The sequence below is a fragment of the Chaetura pelagica genome, unplaced genomic scaffold, assembly GCF_000747805.2.
Source record: "Chaetura pelagica isolate M959 unplaced genomic scaffold, ChaPel_1.0 scaffold266, whole genome shotgun sequence".
Taxonomy (NCBI): Eukaryota; Metazoa; Chordata; class Aves; order Apodiformes; family Apodidae; genus Chaetura; species Chaetura pelagica.
Window position 1 is genome coordinate 2,180,022 of NW_009953799.1, and position 18,860 is coordinate 2,198,881.

The following is an 18,860-nucleotide window of genomic DNA, read 5'->3' on the forward strand; positions in this document are numbered from 1 at the left end:
GATATACAAATATCTTATTCCATATTTTACTAGGAAAACTGCAGTGTTAAGTTAATCATATCCTCAGGGACTTTGGGGGAAAATCCCTGCTGTCAAAAATTCACCTTTTTTGGAGGATGGATATTTAAAGTCCCTTTTCAAACACAGAATTCAGTTTTTCTACTTAACATAAGTAATATTTAGTTTAGTAATATTTTATTATTTTTTAAAAGTCTTCCAGAATCCAGAGTTTAGATTTTCAATGTTTATTATGAATCACATTCACAGTGCAATAGAAATTACATCAAAGTTATACAATAATCATACAAAGACTATCTGAAGCACGTACCATTCAATAAAGCATACAATACCTGATGCTTAGGCTAGAAGTGCCCATAACACCTGTTAGCAAGAAATTGAAATCAAAAGATAAATAACTGGATTAAGAAACTCCTTCATTATTTAAAACTCTTAATGTTGGTAAGCAGGCTATCAATGTAAAAAATCAACCAAAGAAACAAACAAACTGAACACTTTGCTCTTTACCAGCATGTAGATAAGTTTTTCCACTGTTTCAAGCCTAGATTACTTTTCAGTTAACCATCCTGTCCTTCAGCAAAAGCCATCACAAAAATCAGTTTAGCACTTTGCTTCCAGAGCAGGTTGATGGTACAAAAAAATAAACAAGAAACATTCATATCATCACATGTCAGCGTATTGTATGTAAAGGTTTAGAGACCAAGATGGTCCATTATACTCACTGCTTAGATAAATTACACAATGACAGTTCTGAAGTACATTACACAATTTTAATGTACTGTCCATACCAGAAAAAATACATTTACTGTACGTGGGTAGAATAATTCCTGCAAATGTTCATTAAAGAGCTGTGCTAGTACTTTGGAGACAGATCTAAGATTGTGAGCTGTTTTCAGAAACCTCTCCTCACACACAGAAAGAATGCTGGCTGGCTAAGCACATGTAAATGGTAATATCCACTACCAGTCAGGTTCTGGTAGTGGTTTTATTTTATTTCACTTTGTCAAATTAAAAAAATGTCACTAAAGTGACATTCTTCTTACTTTCAGCACACTAATGGCTTAGTGACTTCAGAATATATTATTCCTTATTTAATTTATGCATAACTTCAACAAGAGGGCCTAAGGACATATTCTCAATATATAAACTAAGGGCAAGCATTTGCCAAGTAGCAACAGAATGACAGCTCAGAATATCTCTTGGGCATGATAGAATTAGGAATTTCAGGAGAATAGATTCTTTCATGTGCTAATTCTAAAAAATTAGAAAGAGGTGTGCTTTTAGCCACCTGCTTTGGAATCTGCAGAGCTGTGAAACTGATGAATCAGGATTCATTTTCAGTTAAGATGCACAAGACCTTCCCTTTTGACAGATGACCATAATGAAGAAATCATTTTAGCACCTAAGCACAGCCCCAGTCCATTAAATGGATTTTAAAGGCTACATAAACTGGCAAGCCACAATTTTCATTAAGAAATTTGATTTTGTGCACCTGCACACACTATCTGTTCAAGTATTACAGAGGGCTTGTAAACCTGGTCAAAAGCTTTGACTTTGTGTAGAAAAATCAGTGAACAAGCAATATCCAAACCAAAATCTATCACGTATTTAACATCCATATAGATTTGCATTCTAATAAGCACCTTTACTGATCACTATTCAAATGCATCTCCCAAAATGCTAGTAGCACTTTTTCAGTCTGTTATTAGAATTAGTCCAAAATAAACCCTACAGCAGTGTGTAGTACTTTACAGCCAAATTTTCAGTATCACTACTGAGTGTAAAACTCTTCTGGGGTCTAGTAAGGAAGAGCTTTTTTAAAATTATATCAGAGCCCTCCTCTGACTCCTGGTTGCTCTGTGTTTAGAGGCGCCAGTTTCTTTTCAGTGATGCTCAATAACAGTACAAGAAACAAGAGATATAAGCTAGAACACAAGAAGTTCCACCTTAACATGAGGAGAAACTTCTTTACTGTGTGGGTGATGGAGCACCAGAACAGGCTGCCCAGAGAGGCTGTGGAGTCTCCTTCTCTGGAGACTTTCAAAACCTGCCTGGATGTCTTCCTCTGTGACCTGCCCTAGGTGATCCTGCTCTAGCAGTGGGTTTGGACTAGAGGGCCCTTCCAACCCCTAACATTCTATGATTCTGTGTCCCTTGTAGCAAACAATAACAGTGCCACAGACTTACACTGAGTCCAAGGGAACGTCATGTATATCCCACATATGATTTGGGAATACCAGAGGTAGCTACATCGCCAGAGACCATGAGTGGACCTTAGAGCATCTTCAGCAAGAGTACTCATGCTCCAACTTCACATCGCTTACCAGGATGCTGTCAAGACTCCTGTCAGCATAAACGCTGCTGCAGACAACTCTATTCAAAAAAGATGCTGAAGCAGAATAAGCCAGATGAGCATTTGATAAGTTATGCACTGCTTCTGAAAGCATGCTCCAAGAATTCATTTCAGACTAGGCTTTCAGAAAAAGTCAATGACTACAGCTTCCTCCCTGGCCCCCAATGACAACAAATTTGCATGTGGGAAAACTTTGAGCAGCAAGTTCACATAAATGCACTTTCTAAACAATTTCTACTGCATCAAATTTGTATCAGCATTGTACTTTTCAAATACATATTATAGTTATTTAATGTTGACCAGAAACATCAACAGAAATTTAGAAACCACTGTAAAAAGTTAATTAAAAAAACCTCCATTGTTTCTGAAGTCGAAATGTAAGTTTCAAACACAAAGCACGTGGGAAGCTATGCCTCTTATTCAGGCAACAGAGTATTAAAACCACCAATAGCTTTATAAAATGGATATATAAGAAATACAAAAAGAAATTACCAAACTTCTCAGATACTACTGCAATATTCAAGCCAAGTGACATCCAAGTGCTGAGACGAATCGTATGTGAACACCTTCATGTTAAACTTCACATTCCCATCTGCATGTCAGCAAAGTTGTAGAAATTGTCTACATCTTGAGATGCTGATGCTTTGCTCTCCGATACAAAAACCTGTTTTATTAAACAAGGAAATAGTTATGCTTCACTAATAAAGATGTTCAAATAGCCTTTTCTCATTCAAAGCCAGCAATGCTTATTTTTGCTATTGCATTTCACGAGAGACACAACTCTGTTATTTCCACTGTGTGACAGAATAGTCTTGGCATTCTCTCAGCCCTGATGCATTCTCTGTTACCATCACTTGTTCCTAGCAGACATGGTAGCTGCAACAACCCTCATCTCCCACTGACAGAAGTTAAGTTTTGAGCTCAGTTATTCAGGGGTCACAGCTTCAGATAGTGTCCATTTAGATGTATTTTGTTCAGTGAAATCAAATGCCATGGAGGAGAAGGAGAGGAAACAAAAACCTTAGGCTACCATGAAGCTTTCCTTTAACAGAAAGGGTTTGTAAGAAAGACTGCCTTGTACTCTATTCATCTCAGAAAACATAGTTACTTCTTCATGAGATGATTTAAAAAAAGAAAAAAGAAAACAACAAAATTTCAATTACATTTCCATTTTGCAAAATTGATCAACACATGTCAAAGTCCAAGCTCTAGTTTCCAACAAATCAATTCCAAATGCTTTAGGCAGCGCCCAAACAGTTCAGTGTAACAGACACTGTCGTGGCTGTTTATCATTCTCAACATGCAAGTGATAGCCTCAAAAAAATCTTAAATTGAGTTATTACTACCTTATATTTTCTATACCTCAAGCAGAAACCATCACTGTCTCAGCACATCAGTGTTGGCACAGCCAAGTGAGCTAGTTTGAAGTGCACTGGGACTGTAGGAATGAATTATTCCAGATGACTTCGCTCCTACAGTCACCACTTTTCCACTGCAGCTCAGAATACCACATTAATGTAAACTATGGCAGTTTCTTCAACTGGTTCACTTAAACTATGTTTTAAGATTAATATCCCGGTGGCTGGCAAATTTCTGATTTTTTTTCCCAGACTGGGTGTGGTTAGTAGGTCAAGGGAGGTTCTCCTCCCCCTCTATTCTGCCTGGATGAGGCTACCATCTGGAATATTGTGTCCAGTTCTGGGCCTCTCAGTTCAAGAAGGAAAGGGAACTGCTTGGAAGAGTCCAGCACAGAGCCACAAAGATGACAGAGTGGAACATCTCCCTGATGAGGAAAGGCTGAGGGAGCTGGGTCTCTTTAGCTTGGAGGAGACTGAAGGGTGACCTCATCAATGTTTACAAATATGTAAAGGGTGAGTGTCAGGAGGACAGAGCCAGGCTTTATTCAGTGATGTCCAGTGATAAGACAAGGGGCAATGGATGCATAGGAGGTTCCATGTGAATATCAGGAAGAACTTCTTTACTGTGAGAGTGACAGAGCACTAGGACAGGCTGCCCAGAGAGGCTGTGGAGTCTCCTTCTCTGGAGACATTCAAAACCTGCCTGGACACGTTCCTGTGTGATGTGCTCTGGGTGACCCTGCTCTGGCAGGGGGTTGGGCTGGGTGATCTTTCCAGGTCCCTTCCAATCCCTAGGATTCTGGGATTCTGTGACTGTTGCTTGAATGCACAGTAGACTTCTGTTTGAAGGTATTTGAGAACATCTACTAATTATTTGGCAGTTGTTTGGTGTGACAGTGATTGGTACCATGGTCACAACAGTTGAATACCTTCTTTCAGCATCCTTCCCTACCAGGATATTACAATTTACATTCTGCACAATATTTTATGAGTAAGTGAGACAGAGGAACAATACGAGAAAGCACATTCAAAAAAGCAGAGGTGGTCACATGAGGAAGAATGTCAGAGGTAAAGAGTGCAAATATACCTAGCCCACACAAATAGGGTGTCTGCTTAAGTGCATAGCATAGAGCTCTCCTTGTAACACATTGGTCCTACGAAACAGCTCAAAAAACTCTGGTAGTGCTATTGCTGAAGTACTTTTCTACTCTTACTAGAGTATTCAGAGTTGTTTATCAGATTTATTTCAGAAACAAAAACCTGGTGAAATTAGGGTTATTAACAGATTAATGGAATAATTTTAAGTTGTGGTTTTCAAATGCAAACGTAGCCACCTGCTTCAGAGCAGATTAATCTCCTTCAAAGTCTTACAGGATACATGTCTTCATAAGAGCTTTTGTGATTCTGTGTTGATCAAAGATACCTATAATTCTTTCTGAGCACTATAACAACTCTCAGACACGATAAGGGCAGCCAACAAGGTGAAACCTTCAGCATTCCTGAACCTTCTGGTAGCAATAATTCTGAAGCTTGTTACTCCCTAGATTACTTCTGAATTATGTCCCAAGAAAGAAATACATTTTCTTTAAAAATGCATACTCATGCTATTCAATTATGTAGAGACCTATGCACAAACCTAGCGTTTACCAGAAGTTTTGGAGTTACATTTTGTCTAAATAAATATGTATACTTCTCAGGAAGCCCAGAGTTCTGTTTCCAAATTCAATACAGCAAGTATTTAATAAGTGAGGTAGATTTTACTATTGACAGGCCGTAAGCATAAGTTTTAAATCCAGATGCAGTAAGCAATTTCACATTTGGAACTGAACCCAAATACTACAGATTGCCTTCAAGAACAACCCTTATTTCATAGGACAAAGTACACAGTGAGGTTTTCTGGATGCATCTCAGATCAGGGCATTCATAGTGTTATAGTCCCAAACAAAAGTCATTTTAATGAGGAAAATATACAATGTTATTTGTTTTAGTAATTAGTATAACTTCAGTCTTTGAATAGAGAAAAAGATCTAGGAGAACCCAGTATCGGCTTTATCCTGTATGAAAAGAAATAATATGCTGACCTCACTAAAAAAAGCCACAGTAAGCTTCTACTTAAGAGGCTATTTGTACGGTTAAATTTGCAGCAATGGCTTCTGGGTCACAAGCAGGAATCAGTAATATTACAACACTGCCCAGATTACAGTTATAATATTCTCCAGACTCAGAGAGCCAAGTTAAGGTCGCTACACGTCAGTTTTGTGCTGGTGCAATAGCAAAGACACACACAAAAAGCAAACGTTAGTGGCATGTAGGATGACTTATCACAAGATTACTCTCTTCCAGAAACTGGGCAGGCTAGTTCTGAGTAACTTTTTCAAAAGGAACTGAAAAACAGCAAAAAGCTGTACGGACACTATGTCTCAAAGACATTCTAGTCTTCTTTAAACAGCTGCTTGAAAGCAAAGGGTATGTCACTTTCTCATTATCAGGAATGCTCTAATTGTTTCCAGAAACTTTCTCAAAACTATTGCCATTTAGAGAAATGGGGACAGCAAGCAGAGAGGAGGTTGTGGTGTAAAGAAGCTACAGTAAAACAAGCTGACAGAAGAAAAAAAATGCCTTTGAAAGGAGGCATTCTGCAATATCCTACACATCAAAAATGAACCTTGAAAAAAGGTGAAAACCCATCACATCATCTTTGTCAGGGTTACATTAGAACATCACAAAACAGACTTCAGTGTAAGAGCTGGAGCAGTGCTTTCCCTACTATATTTATGGAACTTGTTTTTACTACTATGTGGAGTAACAATCCTAAGGAAAAATCTCTATTTTCAACAGATAGGGGGATTAAGTATTCTTTCCTAGGGCAATTTTTCTTTCTGACAAGCAACTTCAGTTTTGAGTACAAAAAAGCAAAAAATAGGATATCCAGATTTTACTATTCAGAAACACAAAACAATCATTCAGTATGTCTACACTACAGCTTGATGATGAAGGATTCTAGACATTCTGTAACATTTTCTGCCAATAAAGCAATATAACAGCTTACCTTGGTCCCACTAAATACATCATTTACAGTGCTTCGACATCCTTCCACAGCACCATCTCCATTGAACTCCAAAGCAACCACTGGGCCTAGAAGACAGTTTCATCTTAAATCAATACTACTTTTAAGCTTTGGGTTGAAACAGTAGATGCTTCAACCCATGGGGAACTGTGAAGCTCACAAGAACCATTTTATGGGTTTTGCTTGAGCAGCCATGATGCAGGATAAAGATTTAAAAACACTTAACCATAGCTTCAAAGTACAGTGTTAGCTGAGAAGAAAATATCTGAAAATTCCATGCTCATTTTTGCAGAGACTCTGGCAGGATTCCAGCTTTACTTCTTGAACGGCAGCAATGGCACAAAAACGCCAAGGAGTGCAGGGCACCATGGAAGTGAGTCAGACTCCACTGCTCAAATAGTGAGCCATTTCACAGACATCTGGAGTAGGACTGAGTCATTCAGGCATTTCTGCCTCAGACCCAAGATAGCAAACTGGCTGTTACTTAGATTTGTTCTCACCCACTATTTGCAGATCCCCTTTCTCTGGTTTCATTCTGAACACATTATTTCTTCCCACACGAGTGCAAAATAGCCCTTAAACTAGACTGTCATCTGACAAGTACAATAACTTCTGTCCTAGTCTTGCAATGAGCATCATAGACCTCTTATGTTACCATGAAAAAACCTACGTGTTGCTACTAAGTTCAGGAGTATGTATTGAGCTTTAGCATATAACAGACAGCAAGATGTGCAGGAAGAGATGAAAAACAATTACAGTCAGATCAATAAAAAGGCTTTTGAAATACTCTGGCACTGCACCAGTTGTAAGACAGAAATGTAACACTTGCCTGCTTTATACACATTTACACTGATTTGCTTAAATACATGTACAGAAAGACTGAACATCTAGGTGGTTGAAGAGCAGTGGTGAGAAGTTAGAAGCAGTATAAAAGCATGAGCTTCTTTTGACCACCTCAGACAGATCTGCATGTGCCACTGCTCCCGGGCTATGCGGTTGGACCGCTAGAGGAGGGGCAGAGCCACAAAACAAGTGGAATAGCTCATTTTTGATGCCTTCAGGAGTTCTGGCTGTTTTTAAGGCCTGACTAAGGCTTCCAAACTCATCTCAACCAGCTTTACACTCGCCCTAGTTTGAACTAGGATCAAGCCAATTTTCTTTCTCCTGATTTTCTTTTTCTTATAGTGAACTCTCTTTTAAGCAGCACACTTACTGATATCAACAGCAAGTTTTCCAGCTAGTGGACTGATAATGCCTGAAAGTTTATAGTTACGCTGAGAGACCAAGGACACTTGGCTTCGCTTGTTGGATCGATCTGCTTCTTGGGACACTAAAGGAGCAGAAGAGTCACATCTACTACCCTCACATGGCGAGGGTAGGGCTAGACAGGGGACTGAAATTAGGCAAATGTAGTAGTCCATATATGCATCATTCTGTACAATCTCAGGAATCACAAAAGTCAAGCTTTCCTTCATCCATGGCTGGCATTCAGGGAGGACTCCCTCTATACATCTCCTTTCATCCCCTGGCCTGTGTGTTCCTGACTCCTCATCACTCTCCCCTTAGCTCCTGTCTGCTCTGCTGCTCTCTCCAGAAGAGATCTGGGGCTGTTTTGAGACTGACTTGCAGGTCAGAGGAGTGCTGTGGCAGTTGCTGGCAGTGGGTAGAGGTGACGGGTTTTGTACACTCCTACATATATTGGTATATGTTTGTACAGGTTTTCTTTTATCATCAGTATTTCATTAAAGCTGTCTAGTTTAGTTTTCAATCTGGAAGCCTCTATCCTTATTCTCTCCTTTCCCTACCTGGGTGGGGAGGGGATAGAGAGCATTATTGTCATACATTTAATTACTAGTCCTGAGTTACACTGACAACACTATACCGTTTAAACACAAATTTCTCTTTTATTCCTGTTTCTTCTTCATAACTCTCTAGTGACAGCTAGATTTCTATATCAAGAAGAGAAAGAAAACAACACAAACTCACCTTTTTCAAGCAGTGGTATGAATTCTGATGCACACTGCTTGAAAACTCTGTGAGCATCCTCTGCCTTCATTAAGACTTCTTTAGTCTGTACCAGCTGAAAGCCTTTGCCCATCATCTGTCAACAGAGAAAGAATTCATGTCAAAAATGCTTCTGAAGCAGACACGAACACAGATATTATGCTTGAGTATCCAGATTACACTGCAACAGACCCATTTTCCCCATACACATTAAGCCACGGAGTGAAGGGACCCTTTTTGCTCTTTTCAAAGACCAATTGCTTCTTCTACATTTCTGTTTATTTTCATTCCATTCGTTCAAATTTTCTCCTCTGCCCTAGTGCACCTAGAGGAGTAAACGTGAATGTTTTTGTTTTAGATTATGGCCCAGGGTTGTATTTCTTTTCCCCACAATCCCTCACAACCTGAAACTAATGGGAGTTAAAAGCATTCAGCATCTGGAGTCAAGCAGTTAGTTCTCATTAGTCTGCAATAGTTCAGTCAAGCATTAGCTCAAACTCCCATCTATCCATTGCTGAAGTTTTCAATTTTGGAGGAAAAAAAAGAAAGAAGTTACAAACTTTCGAGCACATACAGCTTTTTGTTTCAGTTCTAATACAAAACTAAAAGCATGTGGACAAGGAGCAACTGTATTTGTACTTCCAAAGCATCCATTAATCTACAGAGCAGTAGAATTTCCACAGAATCTCACTAACGAGTCTTTTAGCACATTCCTAACTCTAAGTTCTTTAGAACTACTACCACAGGAAAACACATCTATTATCCTCTTTACTACAGAAAAAAACAACCCATAAGTATCATTATCTCCCTTCACTCAAGTAGCATGAAAATTAAACTGTGGGGAGAGGGAACAGAAAAAGAACACCCTACAGCTTTTGCTCCCTGCAGTTAAAAGCCCTGGGGAAGGACCTCCACTGGTTGTGGGATTTTTTTTGTTGATAATAAAACACTGGGATCAGCAGCTTTTGCAGATACTTCTCTCAGAAGCTGTAGCTCATGGTTACTGGCTCTGCTCTGTCATCCCTGGCACTCCAGGGTGCTAGAAGCAACCAGCCACTCCCAGATTTTAGCCCTAGGAAAGCCCAAACTCAGACAAGGTTGGGAGCTGCTGCCTCATAGGAGAAAGGAAAAAATAAATAATTTTTTAAAAAGCCAGCACCACTTACTTAAGTAATCAAAGACAGCTGAGCAGCCCTGACAAACACTCTCTGCCTCTTCCAGAAAAGCATTCCAATACTGGGTGGCAGGAGGGGTTACAATTTAACATGTTATTTTTTTTAAGTGTCTGTTAGCACTGGAAAAATTTGCAGGACAGACTGTTTTGTTAGCTGTGATTTTTGGGGTGATAAGCTAACAAGTTAATTGGCTATATTCCTTTCACAAGCATTGCCAATTACTTACTCTACATTTGGCCAAGTTCATCAAATCAACTAGGCATTCTCTTCAGAATGTAGCTATGGTGTGCCATGGTGGAAAAGTACACTGGAACTATTAGAGGACAGATGTCCCAGTCACAGGATGTCAGCTGCAAAACAAGTGTCTGATCAGATGAGCTCCAGTCTCTTACCTTCCTTTAAACAGTGCAGTCACTTGGTATGGTTAGTAGACAAGCAGAACTTCTGTGTTCTCCCTTCAGGGAGCACCAGAGGACAGTTCAGTTAGAAATTCAAAAAGCTGAAGGCAGACAAAGGTCACTTACCTCATCAATTAACTTCCTGGCATTTGCAGTTGTGTAGTCACCAGCAAAAAACACAGCCAAACACGATTCATCACTGCTTTTCTGTCTCTGCCCTCGAGTTATTGGTATTATGCTCCTTGAAGCTTCAGTAGAAATTCTGACAGCCTTCAGCTCCTCGGTGCTGGGCAGAGGGACATAATCTTGGACTACAGCATTCTCAGGCAAAAGGCCCCAATTGTTTTCTCCTGACACAGGGGTAAAGTCATGAATGTTGCTCCACGTGTTATTGAAGACACTCAGCCCAGCGTCTTTAAATTGTAAAGCAAGCTCAGGATAGTAGTACTGGAAACATCCAAATTTCATACCTGTGGAGGACTCAATAATGGGCTGGGTGGCACAGCACAAGAAAACCTCCAGCTTTCTGCAGTCCCGAGTGCGAAACTGTTGGCAGGCCACTATGCACTTACAGTCTTTGCAGTCACGGAAAAACACGCTGCCTTTGATTGGTCCTAAAAAGATTTGGCAGTTTACACAGTCATCAATAGTGATTGTAGCAGAATGGTCAAATATGTAGATACTACAGTTCTCACAGTCTTGAATGATGAATTGTTGCCCTGCTACTTTTCCAGGCAGTCGACCCACAGTTTCATCTTTAAGTCCGGAAAAAGTATAATCTTTGGGGTCAACCTGGAGGAGGAAGGAAGAAAAAAAAGGAACATGAAAGTCTTCACATACAGAGGACATTATAATGCTAAATGTCAATTGACTTGCATTAATTGAGGCAGCACGGAATTGTACTGCCAGAAAGCTCTCCAAAGAGTGATGAAAGATCAGAAGGAGGTCCTCTAGCTAAACTGCTGGAATGCACAGTATTGAGGTACCAGGAACAATTGAAACTATACTTCCGAGATGCTCTAGGGAAAAAAATCCAAACACCTCAGTTTGCCCTCTAAAAAAGAAAGGAGGTAGGAGGGGATAGATTTCTCCCTGTTTCCACAACAATGGTGGTCCTGGGTATTATCAAAATAACTGTAATAAATGAATTGCCCAACATGCTTGAAGATTCATAAAGCTAGAGATACACAGCATTTCCTTTTCAAGTCGCTTTCTTGGTCATCTTTTACCATAAACTCAATACATTTCAAGGAGACTTTGCTGCTTTCAAGCAGAAGCTCAGTTTGTCACGTTTGCAAACTACAAAGAACTTGCTTATCTGTGCCACAGCATTATCTTGTGCTAACAACCACAAGATGTTTGCACTAACAGCAATGTGATTGGTTTAGCTACAACCAACCAGCAAACACTGGCAAGGCTTGTGCAGGGGGCACATCTACAGACCTCTACTCCTCCAGCATCCTGCTGCCAGGGAGGGTTCACTTGCAAGAGGCTATGGTTTTCCCTGGGACTCTGCACTGTGGAGCAGAGACTGAAGAGCCACAGAGCACTCAGGACAGTATGTGATACAGGTGGCCAGCATTAATAATACAGCCAGTGCTGTTGTAACACCAAAGGAATCTGAGCTGGGTCATTTCTAGATTTACATGAGTCTCAAGACAATTACGCTTCCTGGAGCAAATTCTACTCTGCCCTCTTGTGAAAACTTATTCAAATAGCACTCCAAAGTATACAAGTACCTGAACTAGCCTAACACAAGATCACTTCACAACCTGCTGATTATCAGCCCAAGAGCCCTAAATCTTGCTGCACCATAGTCAGTGTAAATGCAGTACAAGTTTCTGGTTAGTCCAATTGGTAAGAAACTCCTTCTCTTCAGCATTTCAAACATCCATATGAAATTTAGAAACCAGAAAAAGACATAAACCAGGATGACACCATTCCAGACATTCACTAAACCCGTTCAGCCTAGGCAGTCTTTGTCCAGAACAGCTAATGGAAGGTAAAAGGCTCTACCAACTGATATACAATGTACTTCTTCAGAGACAACCTATCTAACCTCTGGACAGGAAATGAGACTTTCAGCTGATTAATTATCCAAATTAAATACAATCTGAGATAATGAAGGTGGCTTCCTAGAAATCTCCCTTCAATCATATTTAATACTACTAGTACATATCCAGGAAATTTAGTCAGAAGTGTTACTAATAAAATTGAGAGGACCAAGTGATAAGGGTGACAGCATGGAGACTCAGATACACAGTATCATTAGCATTCAATCCCTCTAAGATCTGAAAAGTCATATATGGATCAAATATGTGACATTACATGAGATCTATATACTCATATTCTCTTCATGTTTGAAGGCTTACTGCCTTCAAAACAGAGTACAGAGCAACAGTTACTTTTCTTACAAAGGAGAAGTTCAGAGTTTCCAGAACTTGAAGCTTTTTTGAAAGTTGGCACCTAAGCACACCCTTCTAAAGAGCTCTGCTCTAAAATGCCTCTGAAGCAGTGCTAGCTTGCCTCAAACAGCAGCCTCCACAGGGATGTGCAAAACTTGAATGTCACCTTGAAATTTTATTTAGGCCTAGGTGAAAAACCACTTGTTAGCTGACACACAGCTTACAGACAGTTTCAAACCAAAGTGCTTGAGGAGAAGTAGTTGAGTTTAGTGATAAAAAAAAAAGTCAGCTTGTTACCAGACTCAGAAGCTCAGTTTTATTTCCCTGACATGGATTAAGAGTTCTGTCCTGATACAGCTCTTACTTCTCCTTTTGTTCACCACACTAGGGAGTTCACCAATTTCCTTTAATTTTGCTTTGCAGTTTGCCTTTCAAAGACCAAAGGTTTTTAGTGACTAACACTACCATAAAGCTTGAAGGGACTGAATGAAATAGATCTAACATTCCCTCCCCACACCGTGTTAGTGCCCCAGGAAGGAGGGGATAACCCAAGAGACTTTAGGAGATCTGAATGTTTCAATTCTCCCGAGTAAAAGTAGTATGCCAGAGAAAGGAGCAGGAAGGCAAAACTGTAGTTTTGAGGATGCATCCAACAGCTGCTAATATGCTCATCACAGAGTTTCATGCTCATCATCTCTGAAGTTTGCAGTTATCATCAGGAGGTTAATAGTAAATCACCATGTCCACCTTCCTTCTCCTGACCATCAGCACTAATTGCTTCTTAAGCTCTGTCTCTGCAACGCAGCAGAGTCAGGCTAGGAAAACCAGAAACAACAGAAGGTAACATCTGCAGCCTCATAACAACCTAACCAGGGCTATGTAGACTTCTCTACCCATTCATCTGGTGCAATTTTTTCTGTCTAATGTTCAGTATGTGACAGGTCAGCAGAAACTAACTGTTTGATAACTAATCTATTTATCCATTGCATTTGGATAAAGCTTCAAAGAACTTAGTCCAAACCCACTCATCTCACACAGAGATGCTTCACTCTCCTTCTCTTAATACATTTTTAATGCCTTTTTTCTTCCCCAGGCTGGTGCAAGTTCAAATTATGACAGTATTTATAGAGGCAACTTTTAATACTTTCAGCTGAAGTTAAAAAGTTTTTGGAGTAGATGCAAGTTGTACATTAATAAATACGGGTATGGCTCAAGAGTTAAAACCTCCTCATGGAAGTTCTATGTGCACACTCAGGAATTACTCAATAATGACCTAATATAACCAGGTATGATGACAAAATAGTAATCCCTGCTTACACAATATTCTTCCCCCTTAACAGAGGTACAGAAGTCTCATCATTGGTTACCAGTAATGACATTGGTTATAAATTTGTTACAAAAGACTGGAAGACAAATTTTAAGGAGCAGGAATTTTAAAGGACAAAGAAAGGAGAGAAGTGAAGGCAAGCAGAAGTTTGCCATGGCTTGCTTTGAGCTCTAGAAAGTTCTGATGCAACAAGCACAAGCTGTATTAAGCAGCTTTCCTTCCTGCAAACAGTTGTCTTGCAAGAAGGTGAGAGGCCAGATGTGAAGGCTGCAGATGACATGCATCTCTTCAGTCACCACTACCCAGTTCACTGGCAGCTACCACTGGGAAGAAGACTTAGGAGTACTAGACCCTTACCTCATCAGTGGTAGCTGTCCCTAGAATCACCAGGGATCCCAACAGCTTCTTAAACTCTTTCTAGCATCTAGTTCATGTCTTTAGAAGACTTTTTTTTCATGGGGAAAGGAGTTTTAATCAGCAATTATATACCTCCACAGAAACAAGAAGGCACTGCTGTTCTTGATGGATTATAGTTCTCCCCTAGTTGGCTGGGACTAGCCCGCTGAGCAAACAATAGTTTGTAAGGTCTGTCTAAACCAATTACACTAAAATCTTTTAAGTATTATTCTCAAAAAATCATGCCCTGTCTCTTTAAATCACAACAGATGGTGGTTCAGCTATAGACTTATATACACTCGGTGACATGCAAGAGTTGGCTGCTGAACCAGTGACATTAAAAGCTGCAGCTATAGGGTAGGCACACAAACTTAAGAGGCTTTAGGTGCTATTTTTGTCAGTAGGGGAATTAACAGAAAGGAAATAAGCAAGAAAAGTGCATTCCCAGGCCTAGACAGTTCTGCATATCTGTACTTACATGGGTTTGGTGCCCTTAAGCACTGAGTTGCAACATCCTCTCAAGACTGTTTGCTGAAGTTACTCACCTCTGGCAGATTTCTAGATTCTTAGGCAACAAGGAAAGGTGGAACACAGGACAGTATGTACAGGTTCCAGTCACTAGCATACAATTTTTTATCTTGAAGCATCTCCTGTGCACCTTGGCTTTATATGTGACTAATATATTAGTATGAATACATATTTCATTCTATTCTTTGCAATCTTTCCCCTCTTCCAAAATACCCATCATAGTGTAAAATGTTTGTTCTCATACTTTTCTGAGTAACAAACCATTGCCAAATACTGCAGATAGGAGAAGTGGAAAAAGAAAGCAAGCTACTAGATGCCTATACCCCACTTAACTGGAAATATTCATTAATATGAACCTGCTGTCAGTTTCTTCGTTGATAGACTACATTTTGAGAATTACAGCAGTAGTTCTGGCTCACTGGGAAGCATAAGAGAGATGTATTGGATTTAAGGACAGAATGTTTCACTGTCTGTTAGAAAATATTTTTTTCTAGGAAAAAAAAGGGGTTTATTTATATTCCAAAATAAAATATAAAGATCTACATAGTTCAAGATGTCTGTCAGCTCAGACCATTCTAGCAGAATCCTTAAATGCAAGGTAACTAACAAAATACTATCTCTGATTTACGTAGAAAGTCATGTGTCTGAGGTTGTTTTTTTTTAAAAAAAAAACAAACACATTTGAATACAGCCATCACAGCCCAATATAGCAATGATAACTGCATGTTTCCCACCAGCTAAAGCAGTTATGTTGCAAGTCACCTGACATAAACAAAACCTTACGTGTTCCTCCTAAAAGAAAAAATAATCTGGGAAGCAAAGTCCCTCTAAGCTTTAAATGCCATTGCAATCTTAATTAATCCTACTTCTTTATCCATGAGACAAGAGCAAAAACAACACTGGAGATTTCTGTGTTTTTTCTCCTGTAGAGAAGGTCACAGCACATGGGTGTAAGTGCCATCACAGGACATCAAATCCCAGTTCCTGTCTATATGTGCCCATACTCAGTTACTGCTGTAGTTAACACGCTGGTCACGCATGTAAGCAACATGAGTCACACAGAAGGCAGTAAGGTAGGAAAGGAAAAGGGAGACCACGAGCAAAAATACAGTCTTGCATTGCAGGTGCAAACCCAGCTGAAGAAGGCTGAACACCATCAAGTTCCTCTCCCACGCTTGGTCAAAAGGGGAGTCATGACAGCCCAATGACACCAACACATGACAAGCTCCCAGGATGTGGTGCAGCAATAACAGACTCTGTAATAAACTGTACTCAATGTATTCTCCTGGACTAATAATCCCAGAGCAGGCAGAAGCTCGTTTTCAAGATAAGCTGATCCTTTGATTCTTCTGCTGCACCCTAAGTAATTTTCACACAGTTCCCCAAACTCAGTGGTCAGCATTACAGAGATCTCAGCAGACCTACGATGCAGACTAAATGTTGTTAATTTTGCATACCTTAATAACACAGACTTCCTTCCTCACTTAAGTGAGGTGATGTCAAAATCTGAAAAGGCTCCTTGAATTCATATACTTTCCTTCATTTCAGTTTAACTATCAGTGTCTTATAATATTTTGTATTTGGAGTTTTCTACCACAAAGTCCGTTTTCAGGAGTATTATATGAGAGTTATATGGTCACTAGGATATTGTTGTATGTATTGTTGTATTTGGCTAGGTCTACACTAGTGGACAGTATCAACACTAACCACCTTTTGCCACCAGAAAACAATTAATAGACTACACTAGTGGTGTTGTCCTTCAGGAGCAGAAGAAATAGCTTCACTAGAGTATCTCCTCAGCTTCAGAGCTTCCTCCAGCACAGCAGTCAGCTATCAGTCATCTTTTTTCACATCCTGAACCAGACAAGCATGCATGTGAGCATGCCTGCATTTCTCTGCCTACAGTGAGAGTGTCAGCATGGCATTAGTTTACAGGAAGACAGCTGTAAAGAATGTACAGAGGATAGCTTACAGGAACTGTAGACAATTGCAAAACCTTCCTAGGTAACCAAAACTGCATCACCAGATTGAGAAACACATCCTCAACCAAGATGGCACATGGACACATTATTAAAAGTAACAGGAAAATAACATCAGAAGACCACTAGCACATCTGTTGACCAAGTGGAGGTTTTCAGAGGTTCAGAATGAAATTCAATGCATGTGCTGAACAAAGAGGAGCCTTTATGCCTCAGGTTTTCTGACTGGCTTCAATCTAAATTGGCATACAAAAAAAATTAATAAATTGAAATTAATAAATATATGTCATGCATCAGAAATGAGAAAGCAATAGACAATAGGATGATGTATCAGAGACAATACTTCAAGCTACTCCATTAACACTGACTTAATACAATCTGGGATCAAAATGTTTAGTGCACTAAGTCCTCAGTACTCATTTACCTAAGACAGGTTTCTTGGTACTGCTTTCCTGGTTTAATGTACTAAGCATATACCCAAAGTGCCAATGAAAGGTAAGGCTGCAAAGAGCAAGGGAAATGGGCCTGAACATTATGTAGCCAATCTTGAGCCGTACAAAGAAGATTAAGCTGCTAATTCGACTGCTTCCACAGTTCAGTAGCACAGCCCAAACTCACTGATTCTTCTGGTTTCTAAGGGTCTTTTATAGAAAAGGAGGAAGTCGCTGTACATGCAATATACTACATGCTTTTTTTTCTTCACAGAGATAGATCCTGGGTGCTCTGATAGTCTCGACTGTCAGCTTGAACCTACTTCCAGCACGTTAACAACAGCCACCTCCTTAGCAACAAGGCTGGCTGTTCTCTGAATCAAGTACTTCTTTCTAAGCCCTGACTTTTCTCCTGTTAGTTTCAGCGGTAAAAAGTCTTGCATCAGCTGAGCTGTTGCTTATTAATTTGCTCCAAGCTTAAATACTACCACTTCAAATGCTCCTTTAGTAATGTACTTTTGCAGAGGGCTCAGAATTGTTCCACTACTCTGAAATCCAGTCTCAGCATTAGCCCCCCCTGTGAGAATCACCTCCATACAAGCAACAAGCTGCCAACCCTTCCCTTCTCTTTCCAGCACTGCACTGCAAACACCCGCTGGCAAGCCAGAGCAACAAGCCTAACAGAGCTCAGCCACCTTCATCCTCAAGGAACTGACTCCTCCAGGCTACACGCATGTTCTCTAGCTCATCTCCATCTGAACAGTCTCTTAGTCTTCTTGGAAGACTGAATGGACACCCTTAAGCACCTAGACAAGTTTAAAAAAAACAAACACAAAACAAACAAGCTAAGCATTCAGCTAAGTTCACACATCTTTTCTATACTTGTAAAATATGACCTAAAGGTTTGAGGATTCTGCATGTTAAAACCACATCAATTCAGCTTCTGGCCTGCCCCGACTTTCTCCAAGTCCCACCCGACGGTGGCTGAAGAGGAGGGGAGACCTTGGGGGGCTGTGATGTCATGATGCAGTTAGGAAGCGAAACTTTAAACCGGGACGAGAAGATATATATACAATCCAGCACTTCAGCGCTTCCTTGCTTGAGACATTTACGCCTGCCTTCCACAGCTCAGGAAACAGCAGCGGGAAGGTATTTGTCTTCACCTGTCACTTCAAGGGCTGACGGGCTAGTCCTATTTCCTCGAGCTTTTAAAAAAAACTACCCAAAACAAACAAATCCGACCTGAACAAGCCAACAGGGCCAACAGAGGAGCAGGAGGAACGCACGTCGGACACGAGGCTGATGCCAGGGGCCACGCAGACACCGGCCAACCCCCATCACACCGCCCTGCTCGGAGGGAGCCCGCACCGGGGGGCTCCGAACCCCCTCCGAACCCCCGCTGGGGGCAGCCGGACCCTGCC

At 40.4% G+C, this 18,860-nt stretch overlaps 1 protein-coding gene across 1 annotated transcript in view; it reads right to left on the bottom strand.

Moving 5' to 3' along the window:
* Positions 1-2,816: 2,816 nt before the first annotated feature.
* Positions 2,817-18,860, bottom strand: part of RP2 (retinitis pigmentosa 2 (X-linked recessive)) — a 33,792-nt gene continuing 17,748 nt past the window's right edge. Inside the window, exons 2-5 of the mRNA XM_010001196.1 lie at positions 10,500-11,165; positions 8,783-8,897; positions 6,779-6,864; positions 2,817-3,035 (exon numbers count right to left, since the gene is read on the bottom strand). Of these exons, the coding sequence (XP_009999498.1) occupies positions 2,952-3,035; positions 6,779-6,864; positions 8,783-8,897; positions 10,500-11,165 (951 nt within the window). The 3' untranslated portion in view covers positions 2,817-2,951. The remainder of the gene's footprint in view (positions 3,036-6,778; positions 6,865-8,782; positions 8,898-10,499; positions 11,166-18,860) is intronic.